Genomic DNA, 16,492 nt, shown 5'->3' on the forward strand with positions numbered 1-16,492 from the left:
TCAGACTATTGACTGTCTTAGTCTTAATACACGTTCTGATTAATGAGTTATGAGGTGCATTTTGAAGCAATATTTTAGCTATGTCCATCTGCAAATTGCAATTAATTGATCTTCCACTTCCCGAACATGGAGTTATCTTTTTTGTGTCTGGTACGGGTTCTTGCAATGCCTCTTTTCTGACCAAAAAAGAAATGACACATTATTTTCTGTGTGATTTTCTGATGCAATGAGATGATCTTTTCCAATGAAGAACATGCAAGCTTGCATATCCATATTAGGAACAGGATGAGAATAATTGTGAGAGATGGAGAACAAACAAGCATGAATAACTTGGCTAGATTTCAGTTACCATTGATATTGGCTAAACAAGAAATGACAAACACGAAAAAGCTGGAATCTATTACCAAAACCACTCCCAAAAACAGGGCAACAAGTGAGAATTGAATGAACTTGATGAGATGCAACCGTTTCGAGGCTTTATTATCTTGACAGATACACATAAATTCACAGCTAAATTCATGCTTATGAATCCATAACCTTCCTAAAATGAGAGGGCAGGACTCCAAGCATGCTGCTACAATGTTCCTCTACTGGTTTCTTGTTGCCACCTTCACACTTCACAGCCAAAGTGGGTTCTGTCATGCTTTGCAGGTCCCAGCAATGTTTGTGTTCGGAGATTCTTTGGTCGATGACGGCAACAACAACTACCTAAGCTCCATTGCTAAATCCAACTACTATCCTTACGGCATCGACTTCTTTCAAGGACCTACTGGGAGATTCAGCAATGGAAAAACTGTAATAGACGTACTGTGTAAGTAGCCCTACTCCTTTGCTCGATGAGTGTATCCACTCATCCATTCTTACTACAATACATGTTTTCAGGTGATCTCTTGGGAATTCCTTATCTGCCACCATACGCAAGTCCAGACCTCAATGGCAGTAGACTACTCTATGGCGTAAACTATGCTTCAGCAGCCGGAGGGATCTTAGATGAGAGTGGGCGGTATCTCGTGAGTTCCTTCTTCTCTCTCTTTCTGACTGACAAACTATTCCTGATTATTCTGCCTGATCGAACAGGGAGATAGGTACAGCCTAAGTCAGCAGGTCCTGAACTTCGAGAGTAATTTGAATGATCTAAAATCTTTGATCGGTAACGAGAACTTCGAAGACTACCTAGCCAAGTCCATCGTTATCATGGTCCTCGGGAGCAATGACTACATCAACAACTACCTGCTTCGATCTTCCTACTCGACCAGCTATGAATATAGCCCTCAAGAGTACGCCAGCCTCCTCATCGATCGTTACACAAGACAGATTTTGGTAAGATAATTAACCACGAAGAGCACGTAGTAGTCATTCAGTATATTGTCCACTGTACTGTTTGTTTGTTCCTGCAGGCATTGCACAGCATGGGGCTGAGGAAGTTCTTGCTGGCAGGAATCGGGCCACTGGGTTGCATCCCGAACCAACGGGCCTCTGGTCTTGCCCCACCAGACCGATGCGTCGATCAAGTAAATCAGATCGTCGGCTACTTCAACACAGAGGTGAAGTCGCTCGTCCAACAGCTCAACGCCGATCATCCTGGATCGTTCTTCATATACGGCGATACATATCGTGGAATTGGGGACGTGCTGAACAATCCCAGCCAGTACGGTATGTCTCTGTTCGTCGTTTTAATTACTTTCGATATCGAGGTGTTTATGAGACAGAAGTGTACTTCATTCGGCAGGTTTTACAGTGATCGATCGTGGCTGTTGCGGACTGGGAAGGAATCACGGCCAGATCACCTGCTTGCCGTTGGCTGTCCCTTGCGATGAGAGGGAGCAGTATGTGTTCTGGGATGCCTACCACCCTACAGAGGCAGTGAACATGATCTTGGGACAGAGGGCCTTCAATGGACCTCCTGATGATGTTTACCCCATTAATGTCCAGCAATTAGCTCAAATGTAGCTAAAGAAAGACGAGGGGGGTGTTGAATAATTGTCGGCCATGTTAATGTTAATGTGGATATAAAAATAGAGCATTATTATATTAAAATTATTTAAAAATTCACTCCAATATTCTTTTTATTAGGATTCTCTCATCTCTATTCTCTAGTCTCTACGAGGAAGGAGATCATATTGGCCCCTGATGTATTATTTATTTTTAACCCTTGATGCTGATTTGATATTTAAAAAATTTGTGCGTGTTTTTAACAAAAATTATAATAATGCCGTTATTTTATTTTTTGTTCATGAAAAATAACTTTTGCGAAGCTGGTATGTTTTAATTCAATTTTATAAAATACGGAAGCAAAAGTAATATTTTAAAATATGAGAGGCAAAATGAAAAACAGGTATCAGATATTTTATAAATTGTCGCTAAAATATTGCTTCTTTACTTTTTCAACTCACTGTCGAGTTTCGGGACGACGCCAAGCCCACCTTCGCTGCGTTGGTGGCGACGGTGCTTTCTTTTCCGGCGTTCCCTTTGATCGCCTCCATGCTATCGATCGAGGAGTCCAAAAACCTCTTCTCCTTGCTCGATTCGGAGTCGAAGCCCTTCGATGAGATTGTCGCCGATTACCGATCGCAGTTCCCGCGGGAAGCCCGGTTTAGGGTTTGCTTTTCCCTTGCTATCCTCCTCGAGGTAGGAGATCTACTTGTCTTTATGATGCTTTGATGGATTAGTTTTGCATGATTCGACTCTCGGTTTGTTCTTAGGCTATTAAATGGTGTTATTGATTTTGAAACACATTTGCTTAGTATTATTTGTTATTCATCTTAGGGATGTTAACTTGCCTCCGGTTTTGACAGTTAGCTGTTTTTTTTTTAAATCGTAAATGCCGTTTCCAAGAACAACATCACGACCTAAGGCTGCACTCCTAGTTATGTTGCCTTTTTTTTTTTTTTTTTGACGGATGAGGGATTTTGTCATTGTATTTTTATGTATATGTAATTCATAAAATGCTTGACTTCATACGGTCATGTAGTTGTTATGTCCATGCCTTTCCTTTCATTTATTCTGGTGAACTTTTTTTTTTCAAAATAATAATAATTTAATGTACCATCTTGTTCATCTGATGATCCTAACATAGCACAGCTCCTAGGTAAAGCACCAAAGGGATAACGTTTGCCAGCAGAACTTTTCTTATGATATCAGCATTTAGGCCTTGTGCTTATTCTGAAATATCTGAGAAGTGGGGCGGCATACTACCAAAGACATTTTTAAAATTTTAAATGCATCATTATATTAGCAAATGAATCATCATTATCTTAGCAAATGAATCATCATTTCAAATGATGATTGATTTGGAAAAGAACAAAACAACTATTTCTCCAGGTTAACTATTGTTGAAATTTACAGTGTCAATTATGAACAAAATAAGCTCGTTTTTTTTAAAATATATATTTATGAAGAATTTGAGTATATAGTTAATGTATTTCAGCATATATGTGGAGTCAATTGATTCCAATTTGCATAATTAATCTCCACCATCTGAGTGGGTCTGTAGATGATAACTTTTGCCTGATAATTCTGAAGTGTTGCTTTGGAAATGTGAGGTATTTATCTTTTTCAATCAGAAGGCTTGACTTGGATCATTTGATGGACATAAACTGTTTTCTCCTTATTTTTATTTCTTATTTTTCTCCCTTATCTTTTATGTATCCTAATCTTAGTACTTCTAAATTCCTAGTTATCAGCTGCTGCTCCTTTTTTGATTCGTTTTTTATACCATAGGAGGTGTTGTAAGTGGTTCTCCTTTTATACTGGCATCACTAGGTCACAAGATTCCTCACTGTTTCTTGTCTATATCTGATTTACATTCTTAGAGATACTTAGTTTGACTTGTAGCTGACCATATGGTTATTTTCTTATGAGTTGTGACTGTGCCAAACTTAGTAGCTCTGTGTAAGGTTTAACCTTTGCCCATACCTTTAACTTTCAGAAGGATTAAAATTAAAATTAAAAGCCCGGGTGTTCAGGTATTTCTACCCTTCATTCACCTGGAGGGGGCGAGCTTGGCCTCACGGAAGTTTTCCACCGGCCACCGGGTAAATCCAAGAAGTGCATATGGGCCACGGGGGACGACCTAGCACCACGAGTGGTTCGAGCTCCGCAGGCGTTTATTTGCGCTGTGTGATAAACGTAGATGAATCTTGTGTTAACGTTTCATTTTTGTGATAACCGGATCATTGTTCTAGAAGTATACATATGTCGTAAGAAAATATTATTGTATTTTTTTGCTTATTAAATGTAGAAATAGCATGTTCCTGAGGCTAATATATATGTCCACAAGGAGGGGCTTCAATATAATGAAAAATAATTAATCTATTAGTGCACATCAATCCTTAAACTATTATAGGGTTCAGTACCTATGCTATGTGGATACATTTTTTATAAGATACTGAAGAGCATCATAGAAGATGATAGATATAGAGTAGATATGGAATATATCACCATTTGATCTTTCTTGTGAAGGAGTACTGTGATTCATCTGAAGTTTATCATGAATTATTTGTGTAAATGCAAATTGAGATTTTCTACCCACCCTCATGGTAGTTTGTTGACCATAATGAATGATTGTTTATGTTTAACGTTCTTCTAATTTTCTTCTCAATATATCCAGGACAAGGTTTTGTTGAAGCTCTCCCAACGTTTGGTTGCTTACCTTATACTTCATCAGACTTATTCCTCTAATTCACCATCATCAAATCCATTTATTTCGTTCCTTGTAAATGTGAGTGTTTTAGATTCCTCTAAATGTTTGAAATTTCGAACTCATGAACTGATTGGATTACAAAAACAGATTTATTCCTTTGTTATTAGTGTCATATACAATTTTGCCTTTAGCTGTTATAAAATGGCTACGTCTTGAATAGTTTCATTTGTTTCGTAGATCTTGCAGCCACATTTTTTACCTTTACTTTCATTTTATATACTTTCAGCTTTAAGCTTGTAGAAACACAAACAGGGAATTACGCGACTGCAATGATTCTCTTAGCTAATTGTTGAAACATGTATAACACCATGCTTAATTATGATAAGTTGCATCCATAAATTCTGGGATTTTCAGTATTTTTTTTCATAATAAAATTAGGGCCTTGAAAATATTTTTTTTATCCTATTGGAATTTGATGACACTAGCGGGTTCAGTTTCCTTTTACAACTGCAGCCCAAGTTCAGTGAATTATTCTCGTTCCAGAGACTGATGCTACCTTGAATTCCCATAGTCAGATTTTATGCTCACAATGGATGTAGAAAACTAGAAATACATCAACTTCTCGTCTTTGGAGGGCCACACACTGGCATGTTATCAGCATTTCCAAATGTCTGCTTCTGACTTCCTTGTCCTGTCTCATTTAGGACAAGTGTTAGGTTTTGAATTATTTCACATCCAAATGGTGTCTTTTATTTGCTCTAATGTTTCCTGTTGTTATGTCTTGATGGATTCATTCCTTAGTGTTGTTGTAACAACTTTACCTTCACATTGTCATTTGATTTATGGGCTCGCGGTCTCTGTGGCCAAAACCTGCTTTCTTTTCCATTTATGGTCATATGCTTATTCATATTACAAAATTAATATGTAGGATTGAAATATTATATGGTTAGCTGCTTTTATTATTTTTTATCCGCTTTTATTATAGTTGAAATATTATATGGTTATCCACTTTTATTCAACAACTAATCAGATAACTGGTTATGCCAACAGATCCCTTATGTTAATGTCAATGAATTTGCAGTTTACTTTGTAGAAGAGCATAGAGAAAAAGAGACATGCATAACATGAAAGAACTATCAACTTTTATATATATATATATAATCACTTAATAGTTTGTAAAAGGAATTAAAACTTTTTTGCTGGTAAATTATTCAAATTTTTTGCAAATCAGCATTTCTTTGTCATTACAGGCAGCAAGTGACGATACCTCAGAGAAAATGGAGATGGCATTTATTCAACTTTCGATGGGATCTCTAGGTGGAAGCAATAACAAAGAGGTTACTATTTTTTTGTCTTGTCCCTCTTCGGCTGCATTTGTTGTACTGCTGGTTATTTCTTTGTATTAGATTTGTTAAGCTAGTCTGATAATTATCAAAATAGTTAGGATTGATTTGCATACTCTACTGTCATTAATATTCTATAAAGAAAAATATTAAAATGCTAAGTACAGTAAATCATGATGATTTTGACTATCTTCACTCAATTTGAGATGCTCCTTACATTAAGTTGAGTAAGGGGATTGAGCATTGAATGCACTATGAATTTTGTGGTTGAAATTTTTAAAGATGGGATCAAGGGAACAAGTCAACCCAGCAGCCATATGCATTAGGTTTACCATGCCTTTTTGTATTTTATTTAAATTAATTGATTTTCTGAGAATAGCTATGCTTGCATTTTAGAATCATTTATATCTTATATCTTGGCTTATTTATTAATGATCAGGTTATGAAGCTGTCAGCTGTTGATTACATCAAAGGATTTGACTCATCATCCTATGTAAGTTAATAATTAGAAGATGTGGTAGAGGTAACATTGCAACTGAGGATAATTTCTTTACTGATTTGTGATTTTTGCTGATCTTCTGGTAATTATACTATTGTTGTTAGGTTCTGTTGCAATGCGAACAGCTGCAGAAGCTATTTTCTGATAGTGTACAGTCCAAATCATATGAAAACATTTTTCAAGCTGCATCTGTTAAAAATATTATCCCAGATCCGGATATACCTATTGGCATTGATTCTACTCCATCTGAGTATACAACATATCCCTACTCTTAATATTATATAAGGAGAAGTCTCCTAGGAGCCTTGAGGCAATATTGCTATGTTTCAGGCCAAAGCTTCCAGTGACAGGAACAAAACCAAGAATTGGTTCTGATGATAGAGACAATGCTATATTAGGTTTAATGCAAAACTTGTCTGTTGAAGGATTGGGTCCTCAGTGGATAAGACCTGCACCACCAATGCTTCCAGTGTTAGATGGAGAAGTAAGATTTTTCACCTGTGAGTTTGCATGCTCAATTATTTTCTTCAGTGTTATTGATCTGCAAGTTATTCTGCAGTTTATATGGCTCAATCCTGATAATGATCACGAGCTTTTGTGGGACTATGGCATGTGTGCTGACACCAGTCGAGGGTCTGCAGTGAGAGATTTGATTGCAAAAGCATTGAAAGGCCCACTTGCACCTGCCCAACAAGAGGTTTTGTTCTTTTTGCTCTAACTAGCTTGCATCTGTTGATCATAGTGGACAATTTTTCTTCTACACTATGAACATTAGTAGTTTTATTTCCCATTACATATGCTAATATTTTCCACTCATGAAAAATTTTGATTTTTTTTCTTCCTGCAGCAAGTAGTGTTAGAACTTGCCAAGGATGCAAAACTCGTTTATCATTGTGGACTCACTCCTTTGAAGTTGCCGGTTGATGTTATTTTCATTATTCTGTTATTTCCTATTTCAAACTTTGTGATGTGATTATATCCATGTTTTTTGGTAGGATCTTGTTGAGCACAACCCACTTATTGCTGTTGAAGTTCTTTCGAAGTTGATGAATTCTCCTGAAATTTCAGAGTAAGAGCTTTTAATATTTGCATGTGTTTCAGTGATAAATATGTTGGTACTATTTTTGTGTTTTGCTTATCAGAATCTGGTTGGCAGGTATTTCACTGTTCTTGTCAATATGGAAATGAGTCTACATTCAATGGAAGTGGTTAACAGGCTCACAACTGCGGTTAATCTCCCAACTGAGTTTGTACACATGTACATCACTAACTGTATATCATCATGTGAAAACATAAAGGTGTTCCCCTTTTATTCTCAATGCTCTAATTTTTTTGAAGGCATCAGTTTCAAGTTATTAACTCATTGCATCTAAAAAAATCTGATTGTTTTTTAAGTGCATAGTTTAGTGATTTAGTTAATATTCCTATAAAAACATTTTTAATTAGGAAATCATATTTCTCTTGTATATGCACACAAGTATTTCTACATGCTTTGACATAATTGTGCAAGTGATGCTAAGATTGATCATTAAACAAAAAAAAATGAGATGAATTTACGGATTGTTCTAATCAAATGACCAATTCTATTATTCCTACACATTCAATAATGTAAGAGATGATCAATTTTGATAATTGTTAAGGGAAGTTCTTGAGTTGTGCACCTGCACCACTTTGGTAGCAAAACCTTTGTATCCGTCTATCTTAAGTTTTTGGCAGTTTGGGTTTTTGCTTTCATTGCTACTGTGATAGTTAAGTGTCAAATCTTTTCTTAGATTACATTCTTTCACTAAAACAACTGTCCTAGAGACACTGACTGTTGGACTTTGTTCCACGCTTCATGGTTGCTTTTGCTCACTAAATTTCGGCTTCTCTGATCTATAGATTTGGCAGTTAAGCGGTTATATTAATTGTAACTCAACTTTCTGAATTTCAACAGTTCTATAATAGATAATAAAGACCTATTTGTTACATTTATTGTTTGTTTATATTTCATATGTCCACAGCATTTGTTTATTTCAGCAAAAAAATTGTCAATTTTGAGGATTGTCTCTTGTCTAGTGAATTTACTTTGTTGGTTAGCTCCACTGCAGTCAGTACTGGAACCTAAAGGAAGGGTGACATTGAGGCTAACTCCTAGTTTCTGGTTTCCGATCAAAGTTTTTATTTATGGTTATCTTATGCAATCATGCCTATGATGTTTTATATGGTTTGTCGCTTTCAACTACTGGCACCTTAGCATTTATCATCATCAACATAAAATGGTGCCATGTATGCCCCAATCATTTGGTGTCAACTACACTGATCCAATGTGGTGAATGCCCAGTTTGTTGTCTCCAGCCAATCCTTCTACTTGTGTTTGTCTTTCCAGTCATGTCTGTTATGACCATCAACATTGTCATTATTCAGCCAAACTATATTTGTCCAACAATTTGGGGTGGGCTCGTGTTTGTCTCAACGATACAAGGCTAATTACTATTAATATTCAAATTAATTATATTATTTTTATTGTATTTTATTTAAAGTTTTGTTTGGTCCTTTTGTCCCCATACACCTTTTATTCTAACTGATGCAACATTTCTAATTATAGATTGCTCACTTTCGAACAAGTCTCTATTTTCTTAACCTATTTATTTTCATTTTATCATATATTAAAGTTGCACCTCAATCACATCCCAAGACATATGTTAGTGTCATGTAATTTTACTTATTGATGCTTAGTCTTTGTTCTAGACAGTGCATGTCGTAATTTAGTTAATTGAGCTTGGGTCTCCCTTGCGATTGCCTGTTTCAGTGAACATTTTCTTTTGAATATGCTATACTTGTTCTATTATTGGCAGTTATTTCTTAAGTTGATCTCTATTTCCTACAAGAAATTGATAAAAAAAAAAAATCATATTATGTTCTTTTCCATGTTTAGGACAAGTACGTGCAGAACAGACTAGTGAGATTGGTCTGTGTCTTTCTGCAAAGTCTTATCAGAAACAAGATAATCAACGGTGAGTTTGCTTTTGTTTTAAATTCTCATCATGCTTACATATCATTTACTATTTTGCAATCAGTGCTATGGGCACGTACTTGGAGGATTAATCTTGATTGTGTTATTTTAGTTTAGGAGCTTTTATACTGTCTCCCCCGATAGCTTATTTGTTAGGAGTAATGAACTGTTCTAGCTTCTGTTGCAATCTTTTTTGCTATATCAAACATTTTTCTTGCTTCCAGTCCTTGTTCTTTATCAAGTGTTTCATATGACATACACCTGTTTTTCTCTGCCAAACTTTGTTGATTCACGATGGATCTGTTGAATCTGGTCGGAGAATGGATATTTATGAGCATATTGCCTTACATTGTAGCTTGTTTATTTCTAGATGGCAAAAGAGATTCTGATTATGTAAATTAAGATTTTATTTTGGGTGTTTTCCATGATGCAGTCCGTGATCTCTTCATCGAAGTCCAGGCTTTCTGCATTGAGTTCTCACGCATCAGGGAAGCTGCTGGCTTGTTCAGACTGCTCAAGACTTTGGAATGATGAAAGGGAGAACACACAAATTCAAACTGCTGCCTTCTACTCATTCTGTACATCCTGCCTATCAGATTCTTACTGAGATTTCCATTCATGGATCTCAGGGAACATTGTGCACCATGCTGCATCTCTACAAGTTCGTTGAGATTTGAGAATAAAATTCAAGTATTCAAGTGATTTCATCTGCACATGCACCAAGTTTGGGGAAAGAATTGTATTTGTTGTAGTTGACATCGTGTATTTAGTTTACACCGATTAATTTTAGGAGTGACCGATCTAATTCTATAGAAGTTTTTCATCGGTTATTAGTATAAATTGGGAAGCGTTCACAGTGGATGATCTATTAGCATTTTTCTCGTCATTGGTTCTATGCATGCTTGTTTTTATCCCTCTATTTAAAGTTTGCTCGTACTCTTATCAACGCATTAGTTATCTTGCAAGCATCATAGTCCGTGTAGTATAACGACTATTTGTGACGGTACCAAAACACCTGCAGTAATAACGACTATTTGTGACGGTGCGGGAGTTGAGGTAATAGTCGAAGAATGTGTTCTAGCACAAAGTCATGCCGAGTGAGAATACCAACAACAGGAGGCTTCTGCATGAAACAAGGCAAGGAAAAGCATTATGGGTTCTAAAGATATCAAAATTTCAGAATTTATACTTGTGTAAATACACAAGTTTCTCAAGCAATATATTTTAAAAAGAATTCTCACCCCTGGACTCTTTGGCACAGCACATAGGTGTCGAAGAAGAAGCCGAGGAGGCGAGGAGTCCGTGTAAGATAGTAAAGGAAATATTTTTTATTTGTCTGCAAAACCTTCTTGTTTTTTTTTTGTTCTTATCAGACACCAATTAAAATTGTAGCAGTCTGTAAGGCATTAGCCTAAGATATTCAAGTATTGTCCTATTACCACTAGCTATTAGTTGCACTGTAAAAGCAATAATGGTTACGGAGATGGACTGGAGGGTGGTAGAGGCGTTACCTCGCCTCTCCGTGTTCAACATCTTTTGCAGCATATCGTTCAGTATCCTGTGACCTATTGCTTCAAGTCAAAAAAGAGGAGACATTTAAAAATGGTTTAAGCATGACTGCGGCGAGAAGGTGTAGGATTAGGATGCCCTAACACTTTTAAAAATAATAATTCTTTTTGATAATTTTAAATATTTTCAAAAACATTTTTAAATTTTACCAAAATGTTCCCAGTTTTATTTTTTAAATATCAATTTATCCTTTAAAATTGTCAATTAAGCCAAGCACTTTGTCTTCGTAATTTCACGGTGAATAAAAATTCAGTTAAATTAAATTAACCGATCAAATTGATGAAATTTAAAAGTTTAGTTTGATTGTTTTAAAATTTTATTTTTTTAAAAAAAAATCAAGTATTTGAATAATTTGATTCAATTTTAATTTTAAAACTCCTAATCACCACTATGGTGTTGGAAAATAAGCATCACATGTTGTGGCGCTGGTTTTCAAAAACATACACGCGCTACTGGCCGGGTTCAATTATTTATATTTTTTTTGAGTTTTTTTATTTTTGCATTTTTTAAATTTTCTATTAAATGTATTATTTTTAGTCATTTAAAGGTATTATTTTGGTATTTTTGACTTAGATAGAATAACGATTATTTCATAAGCTAGTTCGAACTGATAATCTCCAGGGAGGATACAAAAAATCTCGAAACACAGATAATTTTTCTCTTGGTTGAACGAAAAAATATTAACTCAAAAGATCATTCCCTAACAACAACTAAATAAATGTATAAATAGTATGAAAATCCTAACAATACAAAAGACTAAAATAATCTTAATAAAAAAGGATTAAAAATTCTTTAAGATTTTAAGGTAACCCTCTCCACATAAGGAAGGAATTCTTCTCAAAGATAACTCTATTTTTTTCTTCTTGTCAAATGAAACAGTGCAAGGTAACGACGCGGCTGCTCGTGCTCCCCGATGAGACAGCAATGTGGTAGCCTCTCGAGAGATCACTACCTTACCAAGTAGCAATGCAACCGCTATCTGGCCAGATAGATGTTGGAACGAGTCGCACGTGAGATAGGGGGTGAATTATGTGATTTTTAAAAACTTGTCTTTTCGTTTTTAAGAACTTAGTATGCAGCGGAAAACTACGAAAAAATATCGAAATAGAAAAGTAAGTAAAAGAACACACGTTTGATTTTACTTGGTTCGGAGTGTTTGACGACTCCTACTCCAATACCCAGGTCCCGCAGACCTTTCGATGGGTAATCCACTAAAATACCTTTTCCAATACCTCTGGAAAAGAGAATCAAGTACACAGAAAGAATGAACAAGTGCAACACCTTGCACTTGTTCTATTGCAAGTAATTAAGTATGCAAATTATAGTTCGTTATCCAACACCTTCGAAAATTGTCAGCTTAGGCTCGATGTCGGTTGGTTCCTCGGCAGTAGTCGGGAGCAACAACGTCGTAGCAGAGTCACAGTAGTAGGCCGGAGCAATCAAAACCTCAATCGGACACACAGAAGCTTATATATCAATTATGTCTTGAATCACGCACAAACAAGGCTTATATAGGCTGTGGAAAGCGCCTTCAACCTCCTCCAAGGTGCCTCCACAAACAAATCTTATCCACCTATCTTCGATGATGATAAAATCTACCAACTTTGGATTTTATCCTTTGGAAGGTGCCTTCAAAGCACTTCAAGGCGTCTTCCACTGATTGAAGGCGCCTCCAACTACTAGTGCAAGTTTCTGAAGGTCATAACTTTTGACTCCGAACTCGGAATCAAGATCTGTCAGTTACTACGCATGCAGAATTCGAAGGTCTACATTTTTCTCTACAACATAGAGTTAGAAAAATATATTCATAAATATTTTATAAAGATTTATGAGTTAAATCCTGTCCTCCTAGGACCTGGAACTAATCAAGGTCTCAGATTAGGGATCCGAAATGGACCTAACCTGGATCGACGCCTACTGTCCCCTCAACTAGGATGCACCCTCACTTAGTCACTCTCCTCCAGTGACTTACCTTACTAGTTTGCTAGTTGTTCGGTCCGCAAACCCAACTGGACTTCCTGCCAGATATCCGATCGACCCGTCGACCTATCTGGACTTTGCACCAGCTATCCGATCGGCCCATTGACCTAACTGGACTTCACAACAGCTATCCGGTCGGCCTGTTGACTTAGCTAGACTTTCTGCCAAATATCTGGTCTACTCGTCGACCTATCTGGACTTTCCGCTAGATATTCGGTCGACCCGTCGACCTATCTGGACTTCTCACCAGATATCCGATCGGCCTGTCGACCTATCTGGTTAAGTCTTGCACACTTGGTAGAGTGGTTAGATTACAATTATACCTAACTTAACTTATTTGTCATTGATCAAAACTTGAGGTAGACCGTTAGTGCAAATTGTACCAACAATCTCCCCCTTTTTGATGAAATGACAACCTGAGTTAAGTTAGGAAAAAAATATATAAAGTAAGAACAAAAATGATTTTAAGAGAACTAAAAAGTTTGAAACAATCATTTTTCGGGTTAAGTTATTCTTATTTTCATCACCAACCATTTTTGTTTCTTTTGCGTACTTACTTAATCCCTAGCTCTCCCCTTTTGGTATTCATCAAAAAAATATAAGTAAATAAATAAAACAATGCTAAGTAAAGTAATGAGGGAAAGTAGTAAAATTTTGGCAACAACAAGAAAATTTTCAGAATTATTGGGAGAGTTTAAAAAAAAACTTGTTCAAACTAATCGAAAAATGAAATTTGCAAAACACTTGTAATTTTTTAACCAAAAAAAGTTAAAAAAATTTTAAAGGAAAGCTTTTGAAGATTTATATTAGGTTTTGAAAGCTAACCTTTACACAGCTAACTTTAAAGTTTAAATAGCTGTTAAGAAACTTTCAAAATAATTTTCAAGATCTATCAACTTTTTAAAATACTTTGGACAAGAATTTTGAGCTTAGAAAATATTTGTAAGATGCTTTAAAATATGAATAAGTTTTAAGAAAATTTTAAAATAAGTTTTGCAAGAATGAAACTTTTTTAAAGACTATTCAAAAATATCTTTTAAAGTTGGTTTAAAAGTAGTTTACAAAAATTGAAATAGTTTTCAAAATAATTTTTCAAAACATATAATTTGATAAGTATCAGAATTTTTCAAAGCATGTAATTTTTCAAAATGTGTTAAGACTGATTTTGAAGATATCCTCCCCATATTTAAAAATAATTAAAATATTCAGAATAATTTTAAAAGTATGTGATTAAATTTGTCATTAAGTCTCCCCTTAATTTGACATTTCCTTAGGAAACTCTTATTAACCACCCATGTGTCATGATTCAATTTTCTTTCCTAGCATCTTAACCATTCTAGTAATCTTACATGTTTAGAGAGATGCTTAATATGTATTATCTAAGGTAGACATAATTGATTTTTTTTAATCCTAACTTAAATAATCCAAAATTAATCATGAATTAAACTTGATTAATTAATATCTTGAATTATTAATTAATCATAGATTATTTAGTTATTCTAAATTTAGAAATAGAATTTTAGATTGAGTTGTATTTAAGTAAAGTCTAATATTATTTTTTATATTGACTGATTTATTAATTTTAGAGTAATAGATAATATGTTAATGTAGTAAGTTAAGAATGAGTTAATAGATAAATTTCTGATTAACTTATTAATTAGGATTAACTATAGTTTAATATAATTAAATCTTAATTTGAATTAATAAATAAGTTAAAATTATTTTTGGATTAATAGTAAATATTGAATTAATTATTGAAAGTAATTAAGTTGAATAATTTATAATAGTAATTAAGTTTGATTAATTGATCAGGGATTTGATGATTATTAAGAAAATGGTAAATATATATAAATTAACTAATCTAATTAAAATTTGATTTAATTGATTATTAGTTAACTTAATTCAGATAAGTTAATAGATTTTGAATTAACTAGATGAACAATTATTGAATTTCAAATAAAATTTATGTTTGAATTTAAATTAAGATTTAAGTTTAAATTAAGTAAAACAAATAAGTTTTAAAGATTTTTTTTAAATATAAAAATAAGTTTTAAAGAATTTTTAAAATAATTTTATAAAAAAAATAAAAGAATTTTATAAATAATTTTTAAAATAATTTTTAAAAATATTTTTAAAAGATTTTTTTTACAATATTTTTTTAAAATAAATTTTAAAATACTTTTTAAAAAGAATTTTTAAAAATAATTTTAAAAGTATTTTTAAAATAATTTTTAAAAGGAATTTTAAAAGTATTTTTAAAATAATTTTAAAATGTTTTTAAAAATAATTTTCAAAATATTTTTAAAATAATTTTTAAATGACTTTAAAATAAATTTTTAAAAGGACTTTTAAAATAATTTATAAAAGGTTTTTTAAAGAATTTTTAAAATATTTTAAAAAGATTTTTAAAATATTTTTAAAAATATTTTTAAAAGGTTTTTAAAGAATTTTTAAAAGATTCTAAAAGAATTAACTTATGTTTAATTTAATTTTGATTTTAGTATTTAATTAATTTAATATTTGTTTTTATGTAATCAAATTTAATTTAATTTAATTTCAAAGTTAAAACCTTAGTCATCTCACCCGATCTATGTTTTCAATCAGGGAATCCTATAATTTTGTGAGATGAGTTAAATAAAATTTTTAGGGTTGAGTTAACTCTGTGTTAGATTCAAGTTTAGCTTTTGACTCAACAAATAAGCATTCTTTGAATAAACTTCTGGGCTATGGTGAGTTACCTAGATATCATTAGAGTAATCATGTCTTCGAGGTTTTCCAAATAGTCCTATCCATTGAACTTAGTATAAAATTTTAGTCTAACTGGTTATTATTCGTAAGAGGTAGCTTTAGTTAGTTCCACTAAGCCAAATGCACCAGGTCGAAGTCATATCTGTTGGTGCGGGAAGCATCCGACGATCGAACCTAAGTTTTGATAATGACAAAGGATTCAAAGTTAAGGTGCTTTGTTATCTGACAGCTTTTGCTGAGTGTTTCAGGAAAGTCCTAACTGCGGTTAGGCAAGGTAAAACCCTAGGGGGTGGTAACCCTAGGTCATAGGGGGTGGTAACCCTATGCGGAAAGTCTTGGCAGGTCGGTGGCTTCAGGCAAAAGTCCTAGGGGGTGGTAACCCTAGGTGGAAAGTCCTGGTGTCGCGAACCAGGTGAAAGTCAGGACTAGCCGGGATGTTCAGCAGAAGTCCGAAGCATCGAGTCGAGCAAAGTCCGATCGATCCGGAGGATCGTGGCAGTAAATCTCCGAGTGGAGTAGGTGAGGACGCGTTCCCGTGAGGGAAAGTGGGCGTCGGGTCGACCTAGGGTTTCCGGTAGAAAACCGAAGTCAGACCCGGACGAGACGGTTAAATATTTCAATAGTTATATCATTGTTTTGTGCTAACTTTGTCTGCAGGTATTTTTGGGATTAAACATATCTTGCAGGGACCAAAGTACAAAAAGACCTCGGATGAA

At 34.3% G+C, this 16,492-nt stretch overlaps 2 protein-coding genes across 2 annotated transcripts; both read left to right on the forward strand.

The window, feature by feature from the left end:
• Positions 1 to 546: 546 nt before the first annotated feature.
• On the forward strand, positions 547 to 1,950 carry LOC122010649 (GDSL esterase/lipase At1g71250-like). Its single transcript, XM_042567159.1, has 5 exons — positions 547 to 811; positions 883 to 1,010; positions 1,078 to 1,320; positions 1,398 to 1,653; positions 1,730 to 1,950. Exons 1-5 carry the CDS (start codon positions 547 to 549, stop codon positions 1,948 to 1,950), a joined length of 1,113 nt encoding a protein of 370 aa, XP_042423093.1.
• Positions 1,951 to 2,384: 434 nt separating this feature from the next.
• LOC122008241 (CCR4-NOT transcription complex subunit 11-like) lies at positions 2,385 to 10,374 on the forward strand. Its single transcript, XM_042563902.1, has 12 exons — positions 2,385 to 2,628; positions 4,610 to 4,720; positions 5,893 to 5,979; positions 6,425 to 6,478; positions 6,589 to 6,734; positions 6,815 to 6,968; positions 7,044 to 7,181; positions 7,332 to 7,403; positions 7,480 to 7,553; positions 7,641 to 7,782; positions 9,402 to 9,480; positions 9,913 to 10,374. Exons 1-12 carry the CDS (start codon positions 2,482 to 2,484, stop codon positions 10,008 to 10,010), a joined length of 1,302 nt encoding a protein of 433 aa, XP_042419836.1. The 5' UTR covers positions 2,385 to 2,481; the 3' UTR covers positions 10,011 to 10,374.
• The last annotated feature ends 6,118 nt before the right edge of the window (positions 10,375 to 16,492 follow it).

Source organism: Zingiber officinale, chromosome 8A, assembly GCF_018446385.1.
Source record: "Zingiber officinale cultivar Zhangliang chromosome 8A, Zo_v1.1, whole genome shotgun sequence".
Classification (NCBI taxonomy): Eukaryota; Viridiplantae; Streptophyta; class Magnoliopsida; order Zingiberales; family Zingiberaceae; genus Zingiber; species Zingiber officinale.